This window comes from Spermophilus citellus (assembly GCF_964194105.1).
Source record: "Spermophilus citellus genome assembly, chromosome: 1".
Taxonomy (NCBI): domain Eukaryota; kingdom Metazoa; phylum Chordata; class Mammalia; order Rodentia; family Sciuridae; genus Spermophilus; species Spermophilus citellus.
This window is the reverse complement of record NC_138182.1, coordinates 222,313,779-222,341,755: the sequence shown is the minus strand read 5'-3', so window position 1 is coordinate 222,341,755 and position 27,977 is coordinate 222,313,779. Positions and strand designations below refer to the sequence as shown.

Below are 27,977 nucleotides of genomic sequence, written 5' to 3'. Positions count from 1 at the left end.
ATTATATATTTTATTATATGTGTTATATGTATATATGTACATATGTTTATGTATTTTTTAATAAACTTATTTATTTGTTCTAATTTTTCATTTCTCTGGTTGTACACAAAGTAGAGTAACACCATTTGTGTCTTCATACATGTACTTAGGGTAATGATGTCCATCCATCTCATTCCACCATACTTCCTACCTCTGGGGTATTATTTGTATCTGGCAAGTGGAGACTCTCTCTCTCTGCTTTCCGATCACCATGTGAGCTGCTTCTGTCAGCCACTCTCCCACCATGCATGATGTCCAGCCTCACCTCCAGCCCCAATGAAGGAGCTAGCCTTCTATGGACCAAAACCTCTGAACTCATAAGCCCTAAACGAACCTTTTCTTTTCTACAGTTGTTCTGGTTGGGTCCTTTTAGTTATAGCAGGAAAAAAGCTGACTAAAACATATAGATTAAGAAAGATGTATAACCATGAGTTGTGGATAGTTGAAGCAGAGAGATAGATGCATAGTGTATTGCACTGTTGGGGCTACTATAACAAAATACCATAAACCAGGTAGCTTAGAAACAACATAAATGTCTTTCTCACAATTCCAGAAGTTAGGAAGTCCAAGATTAAGGTGGTGTTAGATTTGGTATCTGGTGAGAGTCCACTTCTTTTATAGACAGACTTCTTCTCATAGTGTCTTTACATGATGGAAGGGGCTAGTTAGTTTTCTACAGTCTTTTTCATGGGACATTAAAGCCCTTATGATCTTATCTGCCAAAAGCCTCAAGTCCCAATATTATCATCCTGGGGGTTAGGATTTCCACATTTTTTTTTGAGGGGTGGAGCACAAACATTCAGACCATAGCATCTCTACTTTTGTGTGTGATTGGCATTTTACATAATAAAAAATTAACCATTACACAGAGGAGCAGTAGGAGTAAACATACATTTGTGCTTATTTGGCAAATCATAATAATTATAATTATAGAGAAAAATCACAGTAGGAAGCAATGCTGCTACATATTGGTGCTGTCTTAGTGTATTGTTCTGAATAGCCACCCCCAAATCTTGGGCAAAAATTCAGTTTCAGTTTATCTGCCAGAATAGACTTAGCTATGTATCAGATATAAATCACTTGTTGAATAAAACAAGGCCTATAGATATGTTATAGATATGTTCTGCTCATTAGAATTCCTTAGGGACTCATGCAAATGGAGCAGCCACAATATCAGCTCTTGCCTGTTGTATGCCAGAGGGAAAGTAGGCTCTAGACCATCTCATTTGGTGAATAAGGAATCCAGTCTAGAAATGACATACAACATTTCTTATTATAATTCATTTGCCTGAATCAGTCACAAAGCTCTATTCAACCACAGAAGGACTTGGAAGCACACTGCTGCTATATGCCCAGAAGAAAGGAGAATCAAAAACACTTGGTAAAGAATTCTAATAACTTCCTTGTTAAAAGACCCTATGTTCTGATGTTGAAGCTGCATGATACTTAAGCCTCTGGGATGACTGCATGTAGTTGCCACTTCTAAGACATCAGCTAGATACAAGCACTCATTCATCCTTTTGGACCATCTCTTGTGACTCACAGTCATACAACATATTGCATGCAGAGATTGCATAATGAGTGTGAGGTATTTAGTTGACTTAATTATGAGTTCATACATACGTTTTGTTTTGTTTTGTGGTGCTAGGGAATCAAACCCAGGGCCTTGCACATGCTAAGCAATACCCAGCCTCTGCATTACATTTTTTTTAAAGTGTTCTGTTTTTAAAGTATCGCGTTCTTGAAAACAAACAAACAACAACAACAACAACAAAACAACAACTTGGAAACTATGGAAAACTAAAAAGAATGGGGGAGGAAATCCCTCATGATTTCTCCACCCTAAGATAATGAAAGTTCATATTTTAGTGAAGTTATTTCCAAAGTTTCCTATGCATTTTCAAAATTTAGCTTTCATAGTCATCAAAATTGTAACTTTTTTTTTTTAAACTAGTGATTGTAGTTGGGGAGAAAGGGGGATTATTCCTTTATCACCTATCAGAAGGGTCACAGCAAACACCCCTATCTCAAAAAACAGGTTAATGAGAGAAAAACATGATAAATTTTTTAAATCATAGTTTTACATGACATAAGAGTCTTCACATTGAAAACCAAAATGCCCAGGGCAAACTATTGATTTTTATGGTTAGGCTCCATGAAGAATGAATAGAAATATCACTAGAAAAAAATGGCATAATCAGATGTAATAGACTATGTAGGAAAACCTGGCAATGCCTATTAGTTTGGATTTTTCTTGGCCTTCCTTTTGGTTATAGGACAGGGCCCCCCTGGAGTGAAGATCTTAATTTTTTAATGATAAGCTCTTGGGCAAAAGACAGGGGGAGATTAGAGTAATAATTCTAGTTTTTATCATCAGCTTTGGGGAAAGGAGATTCTGATTTTCATGATTCACCTTGGGAAAGAGTAATTCTGGTTTCTGTGACTCACTTTGTTGTGTGAAAATGAAGGGTGAGAGCCATGAGAGAGTAGGTTAGAGAGAAACTACTTCTGAGGCTACTTCTGAAGCCCTTACTTCAGGGAAAAGCCCAAATACAGTCTTAATCCTGCTATAACAAAATATAACAAAATGCTGCTATAACAAAATACCTGAGACTAGATAATTTATAAAGAACATAAATTTGTTGTCTTACAGTTCTGGAGTCTGAAAGTCCAAGATCAAGTTGCTGCAAGTTCAGTAATCTGGTGAAGACCTATTTCTCATAGATGGCACCATGTTATGTCCTCACATGTCAGAAGAGAAAAAGAGAAAAACCCAAGCCTTTTTCTATAAGGATCCTAATCCTATCCTCTGTCTTCATGACTTAACCACTTTCCAAAGGTACCACCTCTTAACACTGTCACATTGGCCATCAAGTTGCAACAGATGAATTTTTCAAGACACAGACAACATCAGTGAACTTGCTTCAATAGCTTATCTAAATGTCCTTGAGCCAGAAAATGACTTTCACAAGCTTTAAAAATTTTTCTTTTAAATGTTTTAGCCCTCTTCCTTGTAACAGAAGTGTTTTAACATGGTTATATGACACTTAAATACTAATGACTAATTAAGAGTTCCATGTCACATTCTGTGTTTTGGAACAATATATTCCTGGTTTAAAAAATTAGCATAGAGCTGGGGATATAGCTCAGTTGGTACAGTGCTTGCCTGGCATGCATAAAGCCCTGGGTTCAATCCCCAATACCACAAATAAAATAAAATAAAAATTAGCATAAGACCAGTCAATAAAGAAGAAACAAATGAAAAATTACAATAGTTGGGTTTATTTGCTTTTGGTATTTTATTCATTCAGGTTATTTATAAAAAGGGAACAGCTTTGGAAATTCATATTACTGTGAAATTTAAGTCCTAAATTTAAGATCCTAGTTATCCTTCAAAGTAATAAAAATCTGTTGCTGATTAAAGCAATGACTGATTAACATAGGGAATAAATCAGCCAAACATGTTACAATTGGGATGATTTCTGAAATGCAGAAACTGTTTATAGATTAAGCTTCTTAGAGATCAAGGCTAATATGTGCAAATCTTTAGCAATTATGACCCAAACTTTGCCAAGAATTCTTCTTTCATTCATTAAAAAAATATTTTTTAGTTGTAGATATTCACAATATCTTTATTTTGTTTATTTTTTTATGTGGTGCTGGGGATGGAACCCAGTGCTTCATGCGTGCCAGGCAAGCGCTCTACCCCTGAGCCACAATCCCAGCCCTCATTCATATTTTATTTGACATTGCATTTCATGTGCAGATTTCATTTCAATCAATAAAGGAAATCACAGAAAATTTAATTGACCAAGAACCCACACAAAGATCTTGTAACTTTATCATCTTCCATCTATTTCTCAAATAATTATGCTAGTAAATAAAATAATGACATAGCAGATTATGTACTTCTTCAGGGCTGAAACCATGAATTATTGACCTTTGTAACTACCAATTCCTAGCACATTGTATTGCATGAAGGAAATACCTAGAACAAATATAAAAACCTATAAACAAATATAATTCTATTTGTATGTGAAAGGCATTTGAGTTCTCCATGCTTATTTACTTTCCTTGTTATTCAGTCTGGAAGTCACAAACTAACATGACTATAGTTCTTGAATCTAATATATTACAAAATAACAAATTTCCAAGTTAACAGAGCGATATGTTACAAAAACAAAACAAAGTCACAAACTAACATAGCTGCAGTTTTTTAATTTAATGTTAACAAAATAATATAACCTAATGTTACAAAAATAGCAATTGTCTTAAAAAACAGAAAGCAGTTCCAGGCCCAAAACCATGAAAAATAAAATAAAAATTAAGGTATGACCATGTCTTTTTTTTTTCTTTGTGGTGCTGGGGATAGAACTACCCAGGACCTTGTAGGTAGCACTCTACTACTGAGCTACAGCCCCAGTCTTTTTCTTTTTTGGTGGGACTGTACTAGTGATACCCAGGGCCTTATAGGTGCTAGGTAAGAACACTATCCCTGAGTTATATCTCCAGCCCCTATTTTTTTGTTGTTGTTTATTTAGTATACATGTAAAGAGGAGTTAGACCAGGTTAATTGAATAAACTTTCATTTATTAAAATGGTTAAGGAAATCACCTTAATATAATAAGACACAATTTAACTCTAAAAATTCATGCAACTTTCTTTTTTTCTTTGTTCAAAAGCATTGCAGGATCTTGAAATGTGCATACTGTTTTTAGGAAACAAGTATATTGAAAGGAGCATACATTCTCTCTCTCTCTCTCTCTCTCTCTCTCTCTCTCTCTCTCTCTCTCTCTCTTACTGTTGGTGTCAAAAGTTCAAAAGCTTTATAAGAGTTATTAATAAATTTTTGTGTCACTTAACTTATTGTTTCTTTGTCATAGATTTTTACATGTACTGAGAAAGAAATTTTGGTTATCTGAGCTTTTTGGTTTTTAGGACTTTAAGAAAATGGAGTACTGAGTTACATCCAAGGACCTACAGTGATTTTCTTGTAGATACCATGATTGCAATTTTCCTTTAAAAAATGAAAAGCAGCTCTCCCAACAACCAATACTAAATTATAGCACTTATACAAGAGGAAAACAGTCTATTGACAGAAAGTGTGTTCTTCAGTGTGCTGTTATGATAAAGGCCTCCACAAGTAAGTGTTGCTGTGCTTAACAAAGTAGTTATACCAGCAAGGAGAATTTCTGAACTCCAGGTTTCTTCACAGATGAGTAAGAATTTCATACTCAGGACTGACCATTATACTTATTAGATAAGGGCTAAAAAGTAGTCAGTGGTCAATAGTTGACAGCTATTTATAAAGTGGTTCTTGGAAAGAAGAGATTGTGTATATCTGGTGAAACTAAACCATAGGTATGAAGCATTGTAAGAGTTCAATTGACCAGATGTTTGATCCGTAAAATTTGTCATTGCAGATTTCTTCTAATAACTTGCTTTGTATACTGCTTGGTACAAAGTTTAATTGCATCAATACAGACTTATGCAAGAGTTCAAACCTACTCCTGAGTTTCTAAACCCATGTTTGTGCTTGTGTCCATCAAAGAAAAAGAGAACTGTTTACCAAGAATTATAAGGAACTATAAGAACTAAAACTTTGCTGGTTAAAATCAGAGTTTCTCAACATTGGCAATATTGATATTTTAGGCTGGAAAATTCTTTGTTATTGGGTGTCAGGAGCTGCCACATAGGAGCTTAGTGCCCCCTAGCTTTGAGTGATGGAAATGTGCAGACTGGCTTCTCTGTGTGAAAGCAGGTGGCTCCCCATCTCAGCTCAATGGAGTAGGTCATTAATCAATGGAGTGGGCTGCCTACTTGTTCCTTTGTAATACTACTACTACTACTACTACTGCTGCTTCTTCTTCTTCTTCTTCTTCTTCTTCTTATTATTATTATTATTATTATTATTATTAGACAGAATGCCCCATCCAATCTCCCCTTGTGTGCCTTCTATATAAATAAAGAATTCTAGTGGCTTGCTCTCTTTCCAACAGACCCATAAGGTCACAAGAGCCATCCCAGATTTTGAAAAGGTATTTTTGTGTGTTTGCATGCTTTCTTCGCCATTTTCTCAGTTATTGATGTAGTCAGATTTTGTGAACCCAGCATAGGTAGCCAATTCAGTTAGATGGTGATAGTTGGGTGTCATCCTATGCATTGTAAGACATTTAACAGCATCTCTGAACTTTATCTTCTAGATGTTAGTAGCATTCTCCCAGTTGTAACAATCAAAAAACTTCCAGATATTGTCAAATGCCCTCTAGGAGACCAAGTCAACTTCTATCACCATAACTGACAACTTCTGGGTTAAATTAATAGTTGTTGATTTAAAGTTTGGCTAGTTGGTTGATTTCACTTCTTGTTTTTACTACTCTACAGCTCAGAAGTTCCGTGGAACCCAAATTAAATAATCTTCCAAGGCATAACTAGGAAGGTTTATTTTACTTCTAAAAAACTAGTAAAATATTGCAATTTGCTTTTGATAGTTCCAAAATTAAAGTTTTATATTAAATATTTAAAGGGTAATCAAGGGCTGTAAACTTTATATGGACAAACATTACCTCTTCTTAAAAAAAAATTACAAGTTTTGCTAAGGTGACACCTATGTGGAGTGGTCATCAATTCTTGTTCTTGGTTTAATAGACTAAGAAATTCAATTTTTAAATACTATTGAAGGTAATTGTGCTCCAAAGAACTGATGTGCATTAGTCAAGTTCATCAAGTTTATTGAATACTGATACATTGCCATGAAAATAATGGGTTAATTTACTGAAAAAATAGCAATTATTCATTTATATCAAGTGCCCCACTTAAGCACTTTATGTGGATTATCTCATACAATGCATTAGTTTGATCACCATCAGACTATAGAAGTATTTGAGCTTAGTGAATTTAGGTCAAACTACTAATAAGTGATGAAATTAGAATTCAAATTTAGATAGTCTGACTCTAAAGACATACTCTTAATAATAGGGGTGCTGATTCTTAGATTCATTGGTCAATTTATCATACCTGTCACATTAATTTTTTTTCAGAATAAAAAGTCAATATGTATACATTGTAGAAAATTCAGAATGTTCAAGGTGATAACATCTATATTCCAATTAGAAACTCATGACTATCAACATTTTGGTATACTTTCTTCACTCTTTTACATGATTTGCATGAGTATAACTGACCACATACTACAAAAGCAATATTAAATATTTTGGGATATTTAGTGTTTTTTCATGAAGTAATTTCCTCAAGTCATTAGAAATTCTTTTTCTTTTTGCTATACTGAATGTTGAACTCAGGGCTTTGTACATACTTGACAAGCACTCTACTGCTGAGTTATATCCTCAGCCCTAGAAATTCTTCATAAATGTAGTCTTAATAGTTTTAATCATGTGTACAAGAATCTTTTAAAGCTTCCCTCCCCCCACCCCCAGTCCTGGGGATTGAACCCAGAGCTGTTTAATCGCTGAGCCACATCCCCAGACCTTTTATTATTTTTATTTTGAGACAGGGTCTTGCTAAGTTGCTTAGGCCTTGCTAAGTTGCTGAAGCTGGCTTTGAACTTGCAATCCTCCTGTCTTAGCCTTCTTGCTGAGATTTCAAGTTTTAAAAATATAACTATTGCCATAGTAAATATCTTTCCATATAAACCTTTGTGTTCTGAAATATCCTATAATTTCCAATAGGAAAATTATTGAATTAGGTCATGTGAACATTTGGAAGGTTCTTGATATGATTTGGTAACTTTCCCAAGTCCTACTTTGTTACAAGTTATAGCCCACCAGGATATGAGTGTCCACTGTACTCTTACAAATGGAGTTTAAAGCAAACTGTTGATTAGATTTATGGGGAATAATATTCCTTTGTTTTTGTTATTATTAATGAACTTGCACATTAATATGGTATGTGGTAGGCATTTGAATTTTGTATTTTGTGACTTGACCATTCATGTATATATTTCTCCATTTATTTATTTAAGATGTTAGTGTTTTTTCTAGCTCTGTTCTCTTTGTACTCACACTGTACTATATTATGAACAATTCCGTCCCTAATCTGAATTCATCTACATAAATATCTGCTACTGGGTTATGGTTCCATAAGGCCTGTGCCATTTTATCTGTGAAAAGCATAGTAAAGAAAATCATACTGTACTTTGTAGAATTATTCTTAGGATTAAGATAGTGTAAGCAAAGCATCTAACGCATTGTCTGTCATATAACAGATGCTATGCCTAAATTAAATCAAGCTTTTGATTTAGGCAATCAGAAGTTTTGCTCTTGAACTAAAACCACAAATTCCATTTCAGAGTTTAGGAAAACGAAGATTAGAGAATAAGGGTTTGGTTTCTTTTTGTTTTCAAAACAGTATCTCACTATGTTGCTCAACTTGGCTTTGAATCCTCCGCTGTGTTCAAGTGATTCTCCTGCCTCAGTCTACTGAATAGGAGGGACTACAGGCAGCACAACCTGCCTGGGAACATTATCTTTCAAAGATCACTAACTATTGTTGTAAATTGCAGATTTAGGTTCTAAAATCTTTTACCACAAATGACACATGAGTGGAATACTCTTAGTTTTGGTACTGGGGATTGAACCCACGGGTGCTTACCCACTTAGCAACATCCTCAGCCCTTTTTATTTAGAGAGAGGGTCTCACTAAGTTGTTTAGGCCCTGGTTAAGTTGCTAAGGCTGGTCTCTCCAACTCCTGCCTGAGTCTCCCCAGTTGGCGGAGAGTCTACAGTCTGGACTTCACTCCAATATTTTTGCAATTTTTGCAAGACTACTAAGAATTGTGAGCTGTTGAATCCTTTTGGCAACTGATTTCCAATCCCACCGTCTATAATAACCCGGAACCCACACGGATGCCTCTTTTCATTTAAATGAGAAGAGGCACAGATAGAGTAAGCGACGTTTTCTGTCAGCATAAGAGAAGTTAGCCTTGTTTTTTAGACGGGGAGGCAGTGTTCTAGGCGCCACTGTTAGAAAAGCAGAACTAAAGCAACGAAGGGAGGGGCCAGATCACTGGAGAGCTGGGAACTTCAGGGTGTTTGGGGAGCAGTTCTGTTAGGGAAACTGGGAGGTGATGTTGTAAACAGAGTTTTAAGTTTAAAAGTTAGGTGTTCAGAGAGGCCAGCGGCGTGGGGGCAGGCCAGGTCAGCTGCCGGGCGGGTTTGTCCAGTACCAACCGGGGCGCCCCAGCGGATCTGCTCCTGCGGGCGGGGAAAGGGGCGTGTAGGTCAGCGAAGGGCAAGGGAAGCCGCCTCGGGATCTGGGATCCTGGACGTCTAGTGGGAAACCAAGTCCCACCAGACGAAGGGCCGAAAGTCCCCGCGTAGCAGGCGCCCCAGGCGCAGTTCGGCACTTCCGGTAAGAAGCCCGACGCCCCCAGCTCCGACCCGGTGGCAGCGCGCAGGCGCCTGGGGCCGGCGGAGGCAGCAGACGCGGAGGGAGGGGGCGTGTGAGCAGCGGGAAGCCTCCACTGCGCCTGCGCCTTCTGCACAGCCCTCGTCTGAAGACCGGCAATCTCTGAGCCGGAGTCGCGCACTCCCGGGACTCTCGGCCCGGTCTCTCTTCTTTATCCAGCGCAGCGTCGCGTCGAGTCCCCAGAGAGCTCCGAAGGGGGTGGGGAGGTAAGAGTGCCCAGAACGGGCCGTCTTGGCCTCTCCTCACCCCCGCTGCCCTCGCGGAGAGGGTGGGATGGCCGCTGGACCCGCCGGCTTGGACATCGGGTCGGCCCTCCCCTTCCTCTAGGAACCGAGTCCCGGCTGCCGACCTGTTCCTTGCCGAACCCTCTGAGCTGGCCGGGGAATCCCAGCCCTGACCACACCGGGCTAGGAGGGCCATCAGGGCTGTGGGGTGCCGGGTCCCACCCAGTCGGGCCGCCCGGGTGCTGAGCGCTACTAGGATTTGGACCCCTGGGCCCCGGCAGACGTAGGGGAAGCACCGCTAGTCGCGCTTGGGGAGGGGGTGTGACTAAAGGAGGCGACTGTGGCTCCCGAAGAGTGGTGGTCTCTACGCTGAAAAGACTGGGCTCGACAGACGAATCTGTCATAGCCGCCTCGAATCTCAGTGTCCATTCCCTCACTGGTGCGTTTTCTCCTCCTCGTAGTCCGCAAGGATGCGATGCTGTTCTGCCCCACTACCTTATCTTTGGTACCTTTGAAAAGATGTCCTTACTTTTACCCGTTAACTTATTTGTACTACCGTAATTGCAAATTATTATATTCCAAATTAAGAATGTTCCTGTTAGTTTGAGTGTATAAAAATCGGCCCATAATTTTGATATTAAGTTCATTTTTTATTTAAAAATAATTTGTTGATCAAATTATTCATTTGGCCTCTTGAGTTGGCAGAAAATTAATGGTTTGATTCAGTATAAGTACATATAATTTTTCACTAATTTTTTCTCGCCTGAATATTAAACTGCATAGTGATAAAAATTTTGAAAATTATTAGGAGTAAGGAAAAGTAATCATAGTCCTACCATATAAAGGTAATCCTTCACTGTTAATGTCTTGACTTTTTTCTTTTTCCCTCCTGTGCATTTTCTTAATTTAAGATGATGAGATCTGTATACAGTTGGATTGCTTGCTTTCCTCGTGTTCTTATAAAGCCCCATAAATATGACTTTGACTTTCTGATTATGCAAGTAATACATGAGCAGAAAATCGTTTGAAATAACTACATTACAGATAAAACTAAATTCTAATGTAATTGTTATCTCTAATCATAATGTTAGATAATAGTACTACACTTTATTTAACATTGATTGGGGATAATCACATTTAAAAATTATTGAGGACCAAAATAATTTTTATTTCCTAATGCAGTTTATTTACCATTTTGGAAGTTAAAATGCAGAAAATTTATTTTTTATTCATTTAAAAATAACCTTAAGCTCATTAAATAATTTTGTTGAAAACTTTATTTTCAAAAACAAAATTTAGTGAGAAGGATAGAATTGTTTTATTATTAATTTATTAATCAATTGTTTTTCCATGTATTGAATTTGGGGGGCTCTATCACTGAGTTATATCCCCAGCCCTGTTTGTTTGTTTGTTTGTTTGTTTTGAGGTCAGATTTTACTAAATCGTTAAGTGTGGTTTTGAACTTGTAATCTTCATGCCTCAACCTCCTGAGTTGCTGAGATTACAGGTGGGGGGCTGGAAAATTATTTTACATTGAGGTAAATCACTGGCTTTATAAACATATGAAAACAAATTTTATTTCCTTGTGGTGCTGGAATTGGGATTGAACTAGTCACAGAAGCAAGTGCCGTACCACTGAGCTACAGCCCCAGCCCTGCACTGAATTCTTGTGTTTGCTTCTCTGTTCTGTCTGGTGTGCTATTTTGTTTAGGTAAAAGCATATGAAGAAAATCTATCCTAGATAGATATGTAGTTGGGAAAGGAAGAACCTTAAAGACCCTTAAAAAGATTTTTGGTATCTTTCAGGAGTCCTCAGTCTATAGTTTGAGAAAGTCTAACTTAAGCATTCTTGTATTAACAGACTAGTAGGTTGTTTTCACTTTTATAGTGTTATAATTGAATATAACAATTCAGTTATATACAAATAATTATTATAATCTCAGTATTTGCAATATTGAAAATTATTTGTGATGTGTGCACAAGAGCTGGTGTTTCTCTAGAAATTGCTTGGTTATAGAATTCTTTTTTTTTATCCACATAAACATTACTTTTGATGCCTCTATAATTTTCTTTTTTAAATTTTTTATTTTTTTATTATATATGACAATAGAATGCACTTTGACATACATGCATGGAGTGTTACATCCCATTTTTGTGGTTGCATATAATGTGGAGTTACATTGGTCATGTGTTCACATGTGAACATAGGAAAGTTATGTCTGATTGATTCTAGTGCCTGTATAATTTTCTATTGTGTCCTATGTTGGTATTTAGATTATTTCAACTAATAACAGATCATAATCTTTGAATGTTTTCAATAGTTTAGGATTACTTTTTAAAATTTCTAAATAATTACTAGATCAAACATTAGAAAAACTTTTGAGGCTATTAATACTTATTGTCACATTGTTTTCCTGAGAGATTCTATCAGTTTACTTTCTGTCATAAGTGGCTGATATGCTTTTAAAAAAATCATATCCTTACCAATACTGAATACTTCTATTCTGAAAAAAACTTATATTTCAATTTAGTAGGCAACAAGTCACATTTGTTCTACTTCTCATTACTTTGATGGTTCATTGAACATTTTTTCATGATCTTACGGGTTGTTATTGCCACTTATAATCCAATGTCCAAGTGTTTTTCTAACAGATTTTTATTGTCTCTTATATTGTAAAGACACATACTATAATTTTTAAGGAAAAGAACAAAATTATCTTTTTTCTCTGTTTATAAAAGTACATGTTTATTTTAAAAAGGAAAATAGAGATGTATAATGTGGCTTTAAAGGGTTCACATAATCCCATCCCCATATTTTTAGTATTAATAACAGTTTGATGTTTGTCCTCTATATTTTTTCCATGTGCTTTTGTTAATACCATTTTAAAACAGCTTATTTGTAAAAATGGGTTTATATTATACATAATTTTATATATAAAATTTATACATAAATTTTCTTTTGTTTAACAATGACATATTGGATATTTTTCCTGTAGAAGTGAATATAACTCTAGGCAAAACTATCCAGAGTGGTTTTGGGAACATGAGCAATCTTTAGTTATCTGATGTCAAGCTCCTGTCCTTTTCTGTATTCTCTTCCTTGGTGATCTTATCCATTAACAACTGTGTGTTGCCAATTTCCAAATTTTTATCTAAGACTTCTCTCCTGCATTCCAGATCCTTATATTCAAAGCCTTTTGGATATCTCCCCCAGGATGATCTCAAGGTACTTCTGACAACAATCCAAAAGTGAACTCATGGTTCCCCTTAATCCTGTTCCTCTCGTATTGCCTGTCATCTTCAGTGGTTCCACCATCTGTGCAGTCACCCATAATGGAAACCTGACAGCATTCCTAACCTTCTGCCCTGTTTTCACTCTTCAAAAGTTCTCATTCTGTACACTTTTCTCTTTCCTTTTTCATCCTCACTGCACTGTCTTAGTTCAGGTCCTCATGTTTCTTGCCTTACCATTTTTAATGAGTTTCCTTACTTTTGGTCCATTTTCTGATTAATTTTTCACATTGTTACCAATTTTTTTAATAATCATAAATTATTATATAATCTTAGAGTATATAAATGGCTCAGTGAGTAAAACTGTTGCCCCAACAAGTTTATCATGTGTACACTTTATTTAAATAAACTTCTTTAAAACAAGAAGCATATCTTTCATTTATTTTGTGTCTTTTATTATATGTGGTAGATTACTGACTCAAAAAGTACATTTTGATTGATTGAATATATATTTGGGAAATATATATAGTTTAATAAGATTTCATGTTAAAAGTTCTCAATGTACAGTATTTGCATTGCCATATCTTTTACAACTCGTTGGATTATATTATTATCTTTTTAGGCACTTCAAATAACATAATTCTTAGTTGTACATTACTATATAGAATGCACGTTCAGTTTTACTTCTTTCCAAACAGTATGCTTTTATTTCTTATTACAATAGCTAGGGCTTTTAATATTATGTTGAATTAGAAAGATGAGAGAAGTCTTTTTCCCAGTCTTTGAGGGAAAGCAGGTTTTTATAATTAAATATCCAGTTAACTGTAGATATCTTGTAAATATTGATCATCCACATGAAGAAGTTCTCCTCTACTCCATAGTTGGTTGAGAGGGTTTTTATTGTGGTGGTGGTTGTTGTTTGGGTACTGGGGATTGAACTCAGAGGCATTTGCCTACTGAGCCATATCCCCAGCCCTTTTTTGTATTTTATTTAGAGACAGGGTCTCACTAAGTTACTTAGCCTCGCTTTTGCTAAAGCTGCCTTTGAACTCTGCATCCTCCTGTCTCAGCCTCCTGAGCCGCTTGGGGATTACAGGCATGTGCCACTGTACCCGGCCTGGTTGAGAGTTTTTATCATGAACAGGTGCTGGTTTTTTTTTTTTTTTAAGTTTTTTTTCTTTTTGCATCAGTTGATATGATTATATGATAATTTGCTGATATAGTAGATTACAATGATTAATTTTCAAATGTTGGATCAGCCTTGTATAACTGAATAATCCTATTTGGTCATGTTGTGTAATTCTTTGTATACTTTGTTAGATACAATTTAATATTTTGTTGAGTATTTGTGCATCTATGTTAATGAGCAAAATTGGTCTATAACTTTCCTTTCTTGTGACATCATTATTTGGTTTTGATTTTAGGGTAATGCTGTCTTATAGAGTGAATTTGGAAGTGTTCCTTTTGATTCTTTTTTTCTGGAAGAAATTACTGAGAATTAGTATTTTTTTTTCCTTAAATGTTTAGTAAAATTCACCAATGGATCCATCTGGACCTGATGATTTATTTTATGGAAGGTCATTAATTATTAATTTTTAAAAATAGACATGGGTTTGGGAGTTATCTTTAAGTCTGCTTTTGAGAAATTGATCCATTTTATTTAAATTATCAAGTTTATGAGCATAGAGTTGTTCATAGAATTCTTTATTTTTCTTTTAATGTCTATGGCTTCAGTAATGATAAATACACTCTTATTTCTGATGTTAATAATTTGTTTCTCTTTTTTCTTGATCTTAGTCTATCAATTTTATTGATCATTTTGGAGAACAAGGTTTTGGTTTTATTGGTTTTCTCTGTTAACTTACTGCTTTCCTGTATACTGTTTTTAATTTCATTGATTTTTGTATTTATTTTTATCTTTTCTTCTTCTGTTTTTTTTGGCTGAAATTTCTGTTGTTTTTTGTTTTGTTTTGTTTAAATACTGGGGATTGAACCCAGGGATGCTTTACCACTTAGTTACATCTCCAGGTTTTGTTTTTTGTTTTTTTTTAAATTTTGAGACAAGGTCTCAATGAGCTGCTTAGGCCCTCGCTGTGTTGCTGAGGCTTCAAACTTGTGATTCCCTGCCCCAACCTCCAGTGTCACTGGGATTATAGGATTGTACTGCTGCACCTGACTCCTTTTATTTATTTTTTCCTAGTTTCCAGAGTGGATGCTTAGATTATTGATTCCAGGTTTTAATTCTTTTAAAAATATATGCATTTATTGCTATTAACGTCTCTTTAAGCACTGCTTTCACTACAAACCCAAAAGTTTCTCTTTCCTTCCCCCACCCAGTACTGAGGATTGAACTTAGAATTTCCCACATGCTAGGCAAGTTTTCTACCACTGAGGTAGATCCCCACCCCTTTTTAATGTTATTTTGAGATAGGACCTCACAAATTGCAGAGGATGACCTCAAACATGCAATCCTCAGTCTCCTGAGTTACTGGAATTACAGATTGTGCCAGCACACCCAGCAAGCCTTTCTTACATTTTAAGATTTCTGCTGTCAATTTCCTTGATCACTTTTTGTTCTCCATATGTTCCTTATTTATGGCTTCCTGTTTGTTTCATAGTTGAATTGTATTTTCTCTTCTCTGAGAATATTCCTTGAATTATTACTCGGCTTCCTGCATTCTCTCTTCCTCCAAATCCCTTTAATTGGCTTGGTCTCTGTGTTTTGTTAACTCTTCTGTATGTACAGAATAACCACAGTTTTAAAAATGGAAACAAAATAAATAATATGCTTTATTGAATTAAGGTATTGTTATTGAAAATACTTTTGAAGTGTTCCTGTTGCTTTAAATTTGTTGTCCTCATATTATTGTTCCTTTGAAATTGATCTTTTCTCCCTGGCTGCTATACCTTGGAGGTTCACTAGTTTACTGTAGTGTCCAAGTGTAGATTTCTCTTTACTTATGTTGTTTGGTTCAATGTATTACCTGTATCTGTTCTGTTGAGTTTTCATCAATTCTGGAATAATTTCTCTTACAGTCTTCTAATAAAGTTAGTTTTTCCATGCTCTCGATTTTTTTTTTTTTTTAATTCTGGAATTGTACTCAGGTCCTCATGTATGCTAAGCTCAATCTTTACCAGTTCATCTATGTCTTTTAACTTGTTTTTCATTTTATCTCTTCCTTAGCTCTTATAAAGTGTTTCAGGTAATTTCTTCAAAAAGTTCTTTCAGTTCATTTCATTCTCTTAAACTCTGTCTAATCTTTTTAACCCACATTTCAAGTCTCTTTCTAGACCACGAGTGTCCTTAGTTCACAGGACTCAATCATAACTTGTTCTTGTAAAGCTCTCTCAATTCTTGTCTCTTGTCTCTCATTTCCCACTCCTGTTCTCCGCTCCAGGCAACCTCCCACGTGTTTAATTAACTATATCCTTTGTTTGTATTTATTATTCAAAATTTGTTGAATTTTCTTGTGTTACAAGAGTAACAGTTTGCAGCAGCTTGGAAATGTAAACAACAACAACATTCACCATGACAATTTGAAAAACTTTGCTGTAAAGTGTTCTGCCTTAGCCAGGTGCAGTGGTGCAAACCTATGATCAGCAACTCAGGAGGGAGAGGCAGAACGATTGCAAGTTTGAGGAAATCCTCAGTAACTTAGATTCTGTCTCAAAAATAAATCAAAGGGCATAGGGATATGGCTTAGTGGTAGAGGCCTCTTGGTTCAGTCACCAGTACCACATACATACAAAATCCCAAATATATTTTAAAATATGAAAAATAAAGTATTTTACCTTCTGGATTAATTTAGCTGATTTTCTTTCTTTCTTTTTCTTTTTTGGTACTGGGAATTTAACTCAGGCATTTTACCACTGAGCTACATCCCCAGCCTTTTTATTTTTTATTTGAGAAAGGGTCTCGCTAAATTACATATGACCTAGCTAAGTTGCTGGGACTGGTCTTGAGCTTGTGGTTCTCCTGCCCCAGCTTCCTACCTCAGCCTCTCAATTTGCTGGGATTACAGGTGTATGTCACCATGCCCAGCAAGCTGATTGCTTTCTTTTTATGTCATTTAATTTTTCTTTCTCAGCTTGAATTTCCTGCGAACATGCAATTAGTTCTAAAAGTTTGATTAGATTCAGTGTCAGATCTTTAGACAGGAATATATTCTATGTGATGTGTTCTTCCATATTTATTGGTGGTGAAATTGATCTTTGAATTCAGATATGTTAACCATAATGATCTCAGCAGTTTCAAGTTCTCCATCAACCTTTTTCTCTAATGGTTTTAACATTCATGATAGCCATTAATTAGGGACCATGAATAGATGATTTAAAAAATTTTTTAAATATTCTTCTGCTCTGAACTGGAATTCTTGTCTAAATAACTTTTCCTCAGAAAGTATTTTATTATCCTAAAGTATATTTTGTAAATAAAGGTCAGAAAAAATTCTTCTTTTCCTTTGTTAACTTTCAGGGTAAAAGGTTAGTAGAATAATAGTAATGGGTTACCCTAACAGCCCTCCAATGAATGCTGTGTTTTTTATGTTAGTATTGTTATTTTTTTTTGTCTGATTTGTTTTCAGTCCTTTGTGGTCTTCATTAATTTAATGTTAAGTTGTTCAGTTTGATGTTCAATTTAAGCCAGTGAGAACCCCTTTGACTTGGCTTCTTTATTCTTTTGTATTACCTCATTAGTTATTTATAGATTCCTGCAAAGTGTCTCAGGCTTATTTGGTGGAATTTATCACTTAGATCAGAGGTTCATGCACTTCATTCATCTTTTCACAAACTGACTTTTTTAGTTTTCTATGGACTGTTTTTTTATCTCTGTATGTAGTATATTATTTGATATGCAGTATTTCTAAGTATTAGTTTTCATTGTGAATTCTTTGACCTGTGAATTATTTAGATAAGTGTTTTAAAATGCATAATAGCTATGTGTACAATGTTATGTTGTACATTGTATGTTATGTTGTATATTGTATGAGTTGATTTTCATATCCATGTTATTTTTTTTTCTTTTGGTGGTCCTGGGTTTTAAACTCAGGGCCTCATCAACTGAACTACAGTCCCACTCATTGGAGGGTTGTTAGGGCACTAACCCGTTACTATTACTAACCTATTACTCCTTTTTAAAATTTTATTTTGAAACAGGGTCTTACTAATTTTCTCAGGCTGGCCTGGAACTTGTGATCCTTCTGCCTCAGTCTCATGAGCAGCTGGGATTGCAGGCATGTGCCATTGGGCCTGGCTCATGTCATTTTTATATGGAGACCATTTTTTCCACCTAAAGGGTAAATTCCTCAAAGGATTATTGTGAAATTATATTTTTGTTTATATTTCATGTTTCATGTGGTAGAATAGATGGAATAATATTTATATATTAGAAAATTAAATGAAATGTACTTGTTTATTTTCTAGATATACAAGAATTAAATTCTGAATAAGTCTACAGGTAAGATGGACAGTTATTTTAAAGCAGCTGTCAGTGACTTGGACAAACTCCTTGATGATTTTGAACAGAACCCAGGTTTGTTGTTTTTCCATTTTTGCCATTATTGGAATTTTTAAATTTCTGTAATTCAGTCATTTCAGATATAAAGTCCTCGCAGCAAAATTTGATTTCAATTTTAGTCTCATTGTTTTTTTCCATAAAAAGTTTACTTGTTTCATTATAACATATTAGTTTATTCTAATACAGAATGGAGCCAATAGTTGGAATGGAAGAAAACTAGAAGTTTCTTTGCAGATACAAGTTTAGCTATAAGAAAAATCAGCATATAAGCAAGCTAAGAGCAGCTTTAAAGTGCTATATAAATAGAGATTTCATGACTGTGAAAGATGATATTTTCCTCAGAATTAAGACCAGGAAATTGGAGGGCAGAATAAAGAAGTTAAATTGTTTTTCAGCTTTTTCTTAGTCTGGTTTTTATAATGCAGCTGAATTATTAAGTGGAATTTCTGTCACCTTATGACATTTATATTCAAAAGAAAAAAAAACAGAAAGTACTTGAAAGCTAAACAAAAAGTTTATTCCATTTAGGAGTCTTTAAAAACAATCTTTATAATATTTATCTGATTAGGGCCTCCTGAATAACTTTGTGTTTCTATTTTTTATTAGATGAAGAAGATTATCTTCAAGATGCAAAAAATGCATATGATTCTAACTGTTGTTCAGTTTCTTCAGAGTTGGTTTCTTCCCAGCTAACTTCACTGCTGCCAAAGGACCAACATTGCATTAGTAGTTGTGCCTCGTCAGAAACATGCCATGAAGTAAATGAGCTTTTCTTGAATGGAAAAACTCTTGAGGGACTAACTTGTATGCAAAATGAAAAAAATTTAACAGGACTTGATCTCCTTTCTTCTGTGGACGGTAGTACTTCAGATGAAACCCAGCCTTTACACATGAGACGATGTAGTAAACCTGTCTGTGACTTAATAAGTGATATGGGTAACTTAGTTCATGCAACTAATAGTGAAGAAGATATTAAAAAATTATTGCCAGATGATAATAAGTCTAGTGCACATTTTTTGACTGAATTGGATTCATCTTCAGTTTCAGATACTCTGTGTGTTTCCTCAACAGACCATGCTAGTGATACTGTCAGAGAAGAACAGAATAATATCAGCTCTGAATTACAAAATAGAGAAACTGGTGGAACCAAAGAATTGGGTATAAAAGTAGATACAGTTCTTTCAGATTCTTGTAAATACAGCGAAACAGAAAATTTAAAGGATAAAAAGATCTCTAGTCAGTTAGAACCAATTGTTGATTTTAACATGTCACCTGCTTTGACTCACCAAAGTTCCAAAATATCTGATGCCAAAGACAACCTGCAACACAAGAGTCTGCCATGTGAATTATTAAAAGATGATGACTATTTAGTAAAAGAGGAGATAGATACGGCAGCCATAACTGCCACAGAATGTTTAAAAGAAGGAGGTAGTACCAGTGGTTTGCCTTGCAAAAGTTTTCTAAAAAATGAAGATTTATGCTTAAATGACTCAAATTTAAGAGATGAAAATTTCAAATTACCTGACTTTTCCTTTCAGGAAGATAAAACTGCTATGTTTATAAAACAATGTAGGAAAATAGACTCAAAAAACTTAGACCTTACAGATAATAATGATATAATCCAAGATTCCTCTTCAACTTTACATGTTTCAAGAGAAGGTGTACATTCTTCGTTATCCTGTCTTTCATTGTCTGGGTCTTTGTGTGGATCATTAATTGACAGTAAAGCACATGGTGATTCTTTACCTCGGAATGAACCTAAAGACCATACACAAGATGCAGCGACTATGCATGAAGAAACGCAAAAGAGTGTTGTTCTAGATGGGGAACCATTCAGGGTGACTGATCTTTTGAAAAAGGAAAAATGTAAAACCATACTTCTTCAGCCAGTAAATGAAAAGAGGGAGGATGGAAAGGTAGAATCTGAGCAGATGGTAATCAGAGTTGAATCTTTGGATTACCCTGAAAACACCAATTCTCCCATAGCTGCTGAATCTCAAATGGAGCTTTCTGGTGCTCATGCCCTAGAGTCTCCTGATCGTTGCAAAGGTTTTGCTTTTTCAAGCAATGATATGGATGGGCAAGATTTAGATTACTTTAATATTGATGAAGGCATGAAAAGTGGTGCACTAATTAGTGATGCTGAACTTGATGCCTTTCTGACAGAACAGTATCTTCAGACCACTAACATAAAATCTTTTGAAGAAAATGTAAGTGATTTAAAATTTCAAATGAATCAGATAGATGTAAAAGGCTTAGATGATGGAAATGCCAGTGACATATATTTCAATGCCGAAGCAGGAGCTACTGGGAAAAGTGATGGCATTAACTTGATATGTGAAGCAGTTGATAAACAAAATACAAGAGAAAATGGTGGCTTTTCTATAGGGGAAAAAGGCACAATTCCAATTGAACAAGGGTTACCTATCAGTAAGACTGAGGTGATGAATGAATTACCAGTCTCTGATACCAGCAATCAATCTATTCACGTTGGGGGAGCTAGACCTAAGCAATTGCTTAACCTTCCATCAAGAATAAAGAGTTCAAAGGAACTGAACAAGCCAGATGTTCCAAATATACCAGAAAGTGAACCTAGCATAGCAAATATGATTGCTCCAAATACTTGTACTATAGATTCTACAACTGATCCTCAGGTTAATTTCAACTCTAATTATATTGATATAGAAAGTAATTTTGAAGGTAGATCTAGTTTTATAGCTGCAAATGAAGATTCTTTACCTGAAAACACTTGCAAAGAAGGCTTGGTTTTGGGCCAGAAACAACCCACTTGGATTCCTGATTCAGAAGCTCCAAACTGTATGAATTGCCAAGTGAAATTTACTTTTACAAAACGGCGACATCATTGCAGAGCATGTGGGAAAGTAAGTTATAAAAATCTTTGTCTTTGGCCTCATTAATGATAGTCAAACACCCTGCCACTGAGCTATATCCCCAGTCCAAGTCTTTTATTGTTTGGGGACATTTTAAATGAAATGTAATGACAGAAAAGATTAATTAACTGGTGACTCCATGCTTTAGTTAGTTAAAAATCTGTTTTTCACCTCCCAATTATGGAAATATGTAAAACACCTGCCATTTTATAGATTGCTTGATAGTTGAACAAATGGTACATTGTCATGGGCATTCATTACATTCTGGGAAATGAGGAACTCTTATTACTAAGTTTAGTGAAACTTAAGAATACTGTCCTTACCTTTCTCATATTGACACATCATATGTTCCAAATTCAGTCAGATCCACTTGTGTCCTTAAATACTAAATTTCAAGACCACTTTGTAGCTAGTGTTGTGACTGATGCCCAGGGAATCACTGAGAGGCAAATTGGCTTACCCAAGGTTCAGAATACTGAAACTGACTTCATTTGTGTTCTGTTTTACAACAGAGGATAAAGAGATTGTCTACAAACTTGTCTTAGAAGTAATACAGCATTTTTTTATTTGACATTTTCCTATATTGTGTTGGTCTCAGATCACCCTATTCATTTTTAGCAAAATAATGTTCTACTTGTAAAAATTTTAAACAAAGAACTACAAAAAGCTTTTCAAATGATAAACTTATTCATTGAAGAAGTTTTTGTTCCCTTTCCAATTAACAGTTGATTTAAAGGCATTTTCTTCATCAGAAATATGGTTATAAATCAGAAGTTTCATTTAAGGTAACAAATTCTATTTAGAATTATGATGATTAGAAAAATGAATTATCAAATAGGAAAAATGGACATTGGTTAATTAGATTTTGGGCCTCCCTTGTCCCTGTCCCTAGTAGATATAATATATTCTTGAAACAAAAACAAATATGGTGTTTTATTCTTCCTAGGTATTTTGTGGTGTCTGTTGTAATAGGAAGTGTAAATTGCAGTATCTAGAAAAGGAAGCAAGAGTGTGTGTAATCTGCTATGAGACTATTAATAAAGGTGAGTATTAACCTGACATGTTTTCCTCCAGTAATTGAATATATCTTAAAAACAATTGGATTGTGACAAAGATAAACTTCTTTATTTTCTTAAGGCAAGGACCTAGTGTTGAATTATCTGGCTTAGGTGGGACATCCCAAGGCTTGGTTTCTCTTCTTTTTGTTCCACTCTCACAATTAATACTACCAGTCTGGAAAGGAAGCATTCAGTTTCTGGAGTGGCAGTTCATTAACTTTTAACAGGTACCAAGTCCCTAAATGCTGCATTTCATCTGCCTATTTGTTTTTGTCATCATCATCATCTTCATCATCTTAATCTAAACATTTATAAGATATCTACCAATAAATAGTATTCAGTATTATTTATTAATGGCATAAGGCAAGATAAAAGTTTCCCCCCCTTTAGAAAATAATCTAAAATAAGAAAAGATAAGGTACTAATATTATGATTTCATCAACTCATAGGAGTGCCAGGCTGTTTACACATTTTGTCTCATATATTTTTTTCCCTTCCATTTTAGAATGTTATGTGTGTGCACTTTCCATTGTTTCTCTGGCTCTCTAGTTAGCTTCCATTTTCAGCAATAGTCTTGATGGTCTTCTTTGAATTCTCACAGGTTTTGTGTACGTGTGTGTTATGTTGTGTTTTCCCCCCAATACATGTTTGTTCTTTTGAGTACTTTTTGCACTTTCAAAAATATGTTGACAGTTTAATTCTCAGCAAATATTACTTGGGCCTTTTTTGACCAGACCTGTGCACTAGCTCAGGCACTGCTTCCTATTAGCCAGGAGAATAAATACCTGATAATAATTTGTTTTTCTCTTTTGAATGAAGATAAATTTTTTCAGCAATTCTCCAAAAAGCTCTGATGTGAGTCTGTTAGCCTGAGGTAAGCTGCTCTACTACCTGCTGTTGACCTGTGCTCTGGAAGATAGTAGCGTATGAATCATTTTATATTTTCATGTTACCACCATTGTTTATGAAGAAGTTAGGCTTAGTGCTTACAGTTGTTTTTTCTTGTACTGTTTCAGTAGTCTAGAAGACTACTGCTCGTGTTGTTAACCAAAGCCATCTGCCAGAATTCAGAAATTTTAGAGCAAGATGCCACATAATTATCTCCCCCTACTTAAAAAAACATAGTAAAACAGTTGTGATCTTTTGATGTATTATTTGAGTTGACAAGTTCGATTTTTAGGTAGGAATTAAAACATATTCTGACTGTAAGGTTCAAAAGGGGAGAACATATAATCATGTAAGATATTCAGTAAGATACTGAGATCAAACTCTGATTTATCAAAAAATGTATTATGAAATTAGTTTATTTAGTTTTGTGTATTTTGATATCTTATAGTGTATAAGCATATAGTTTAATTTAGAGGGCTACTATCATTAATTTACATACTACAAGAAAGCATGAATTTAAAAGTTAACTTATCATAGGGTTAAAAATGATAGAAGTAAATAATGTTATCTAATAAAAAGGGAAAGAAGGGTTGTGAGACACATTCAGTGAAGGAAAAAGATTGAATCGAAGTTGTGGATAATAAAAAAGTTGTGTTGAGATTCTATGAGTTTTGAGGACATGTGCATGTGAAAGCTATCAGGTAGATTGGGGCAAATTGGAAATTACTTTGAAACCCAGAGTATACGATATGTGAATTTCACTTGGTTAACAGAGCCATTTTCTAAGAGTGCTAACATTTGGTGGCACTTGTAGAAGATTATTTTAACAGTGGCAGCATTTATAGCAGATAGGTTTGGAGAAATGTTGAACCAGTGCTGCTTTGTGTTTTTTGATTGAAAAAAATCATTCAACAATATTGAATGTGGGTACATATGGATAGTAAACGAAGAGGATATCAGATGGTGATAATACCTTAAAATGAAATTTAAAGTGGAATAGGGATAAATAGTAACAGATTGGTGCCAAGAGGTAGTATTTTTATAAGATGGTCAGAGTGAGGCTTTATGATAATATGACATGTAAATAGAGACTTGAAGGAAGTGAAAGACTAAAACTGTGTAAGTACCTTTGGGGAGAGCATTCTAGACAGAGGGAATATTTGCTTAACTTGTTGAACAAGTGAGATTATGGTGAGAGATGAAGTCTAACTAGGAAAGATAGCTAACTGGGAAGGTAGAATAGGTAGGGTTGCAGATCATTTAGGATTTTGTGAGCCATTTTAGGAACTTAAATTTTCACTGCAATTTGGAAGCCATTAAAAAATTTTAAACCAAGCAGTGATGAGTTAGTAATTTATGTGTTAAGAGAGTGACTCTTAACTATATTGGAAATAGACCCACGGAGTTCAAGGGCAAAAGTAGAGAGGTACTCGTATTTAAAAAGGAGTATTTTCGTAGTAGATATTAAAATATACCAAATAAAATAAAATATAAAATAATTCACTGGTACCTTATCAAAGTGGAGTGTTGCCAACTAAAGTAAGGAGCTTTTGCTAGTTACTCAGATAGTATTTCTGCCAAGTGCCACTTCTTTTTCTTGATAAGCCATTTATTTCTTTCTCCTTTCAACTTAAAAAAATTGAATATTTATTATTATAATTTACTTTGAACTTTAAAGACATCTGAGATTTTAATACTATTCTTTCCTCTTTGTAGCTCAGGCATTTGAAAGGATGATGAGTCCAACTGCTTCTAATCTTAAATCTAATCATTCTGATGAATGTGCTACCATCCAGCCTCTTCAGGAGACCCAAACATCTAGCATACCTTCACCTACAACTTTGCCAATCTCAGCACTTAAACAACCAAGTATTGAAGGTAATAGGAATAAAATGCTATTTCTTAGACTAAGGAAAAATTATTAAAATAGAAACCAGACTAAATATCAGGAGGAGGAATTTAATATAGGAATTGGTTATACATGTATGTTGGAACTAAAAGGGCATGGTCAAGCATCTGAGAAACTAGTAATTGCAAGCAGCTACCACCAGTGGGGTTGGAGGGGGCAAAAGGGGCCAGAGGAGTAATATTAAAACTTGGAGCAAGGGCATCAGGAGGAGCTTGGCGTTTAGAACTTGGAGTCAGGGGTTGGAGCATCACATCACTGAGGCTGTTACTTCTGGGGAGAAACCATGTGGCAAATGCTGGAACCATTAAGGGACTTCCTAGGGTCGGTGCTCAGATGACTGAAGGGGAGTTCCAGGGTTAATGTTAGAAATTCTGAAAGTTATGGGACATGCAGCAATCAATATCCAGTGGTAGTGATAGTTCTGCTGCTGCTGCAAGGATCCTGGCAGGAAGTAGAATAGAAAGGATTTCTTCTCTTCCCACCTCTGGTTTCCCACTGCTGCCTACCTTTGGCAGAACTTGACCATAGCCAATTAGCTAGCAAAGGAAATTGGGAATTGTACTTTCTGTATTTTCAGCCTAGCATCTACAAGTACTCTGTGGAATGGTGGGGTTGGGTTTTAGAGACAATTGGTCAATAACTCACATATCGTTTTTTTTTTCTATTTTTTAATAATTATTATTTATTTTTTATGTAGTGCTAAGGATTGAACCCTGTGCCTCACACACGCTAGGCAATTACTCTGTCACTGAGCTTTTTTCTTTAAAAATGTTTTAAATTTTATAAATTACCACAATAATAAAATTTTTTACCAATATATTTTTAAATGTTTGAGGTTTTGTTTCTTATAACCTGATGTCATTTAGCATCTTGAGTAAAGCCCATGTATATTTTTAAACATTAGTCTGGGGAATGAAGACTGTACTATGCTAGAAAATAACTGTAAATGTTAGCTAAATGTAAATTTGGATACTTCTGACAATTATTTTGGATTTTAGTTTATCACTCAGTAGCTATTTTGTATTTATAATTATAAACAAAATAAGGAGATTCAAAATATATGATTATGTATTATAGCTCTAAAGATGAATGTATTTGTCTAAAACATTTACCTATTTTTATATTGACAATCAGAATTGTTAAATTATAAAACTATTGCAAATGCAAGAAAAATACATTGTTCAGTATGTCCATTGATAGTGCAAAAGTATGTGATTCAGTTGTTTTCCGTTTTGGAAAGTAAACATTGTATTTTGTAGACAAAAGTAGACTTTTGTATTTTGATATTGTTTAAAATCTTTTGGCATTGGCCGGGCTTTAGCTCAGTGGCAGAGCGCTTGCCTACTATGTGTGAGGCACTGGGTGCAATCCTTAGCACCACATAAAAATAAACAAAATAAAGGCATTCTATTCATCTACAACTACAAAAATATTTTTTTAAAAATCTTTTTGGCATCATTTTTCATAATCTTCCTCTGTGGCTACTTTATAATAAAAGAGAACAAATATTTATGCTGATTTCTAGTCACTTGCCTCCAAATTTGAGAGGAATTGGTAATAAAGATTAATAAAGTTTTGTATCCGTATCATAAGAACAAAAAATGTTACGCTTCTCTCATGAAATGAAAGTAAAAAATGACTTTCTGGTATGCCTAAGTGATCTTGTTTCCTTTTTTAGCCAATTTATTTCTTTCTGTTCTTTATATGTTTTCCTTTGCTTATCTGCCATGCTCTGATCTACACTTTTCATTCCTGTGCCTTAATCGGTAAGTTTTATTCAGTTCCCATTCCATGCTCACAAACTCAAACTCCATAATATATGCTTTAAATCTTCCCCTAGTGTTTTTAATGTGTAGTCTCTCCATATACTTCTTTTCAGTGTATGTAATTCCTAGGGTCACATCTAGTCTAATATGCTCCTTTTGTATGAATTAGGTAGAAAAGGACTTTGCTTAGGATAGATGAATCACACACACACAAAAAAACATTTATTGAGGCCTTTGTAGCCCTGAGAATGCAGAGCTGGCCAATGGACAGCAAAAAGCTTTTGAAAACATTTCCTGACCATTTGGTATTACATCCCCTGCAACATTGTCAGACTAAAATGATTTGTTTTCCCAACTGATTCTAGGACTATGTTCCAAAGAACAGAAAAGAGTATGGTTTGCAGATGGCATATTGCCTAACGGTGAAGTTGCAGATACAACAAAATTATCATCTGGAAGTAAAAGATACTCTGAAGACTTTAGTCCTCTCTTACCTGATGTGCCTGTGGTAAGGCGTCTAAATAACTTATTCGTTAAATAAAATTCTATTTTTTGGATAGTTCCTCATGTGATTTTTACAGTACTTATCTTTTCAATGCTTTGAGTTTCCTAAAATAAGCAGTGTACAGGCATACCTCATTTTATTGCAGTTTCTTCATTACACTTCACAGATGTTACGTTATTTACAATTTGAAGGTTACCGCAACCCCATGTGGAACAAGTCTGTCAATGCCATTTTTCCAACAGTTCAGATGATCATTAGCGTTTTTGAGTAATAAAATATTTTTAAATTAAGATACGTACATTGTGTTTTTTTTAAGATATAATACTATTACACACTTAATAAACTACAGGATAGTGTAAACATAACTTTTATATGCACTGGGAAACAAAAAATTCATGTGACTCATTTTGTATTGCAATGGTCTGGAACTGAACCTACAGTATCTCTGAGGTATGCCTGTATAGGTAACAGTGAATGTGCTTTAGATTTTACCCTTTTCATGTTAGCCTAAGGCAATGGTTCTCA

The 27,977-nt window shown here is 35.0% G+C and overlaps 1 protein-coding gene across 7 annotated transcripts in view; it reads left to right on the top strand.

Moving 5' to 3' along the window:
* The first annotated feature begins 9,144 nt into the window (after positions 1-9,144).
* The window catches only part of ZFYVE16 (zinc finger FYVE-type containing 16), a 41,816-nt gene continuing 22,983 nt past the window's right edge, over positions 9,145-27,977 (top strand). Inside the window, exons 1-7 of one of the 7 annotated variants that reach the window (XM_081279984.1) lie at positions 9,442-9,671; positions 12,867-12,915; positions 18,342-18,450; positions 19,042-21,317; positions 22,273-22,369; positions 24,989-25,150; positions 27,313-27,455. In XM_081279984.1, coding sequence (XP_081136110.1) covers positions 18,381-18,450; positions 19,042-21,317; positions 22,273-22,369; positions 24,989-25,150; positions 27,313-27,455 — 2,748 coding nt within the window. In that variant the 5' untranslated portion in view covers positions 9,442-9,671; positions 12,867-12,915; positions 18,342-18,380. Of the gene's footprint in view, positions 9,409-9,441; positions 9,672-9,721; positions 10,129-12,866; positions 12,916-18,341; positions 18,451-19,041; positions 21,318-22,272; positions 22,370-24,988; positions 25,151-27,312; positions 27,456-27,977 lie in introns of those variants that run through there. The other 6 variants (XM_081279986.1, XM_081279985.1, XM_081279987.1 and 3 more) reach the window with 6 other exon arrangements.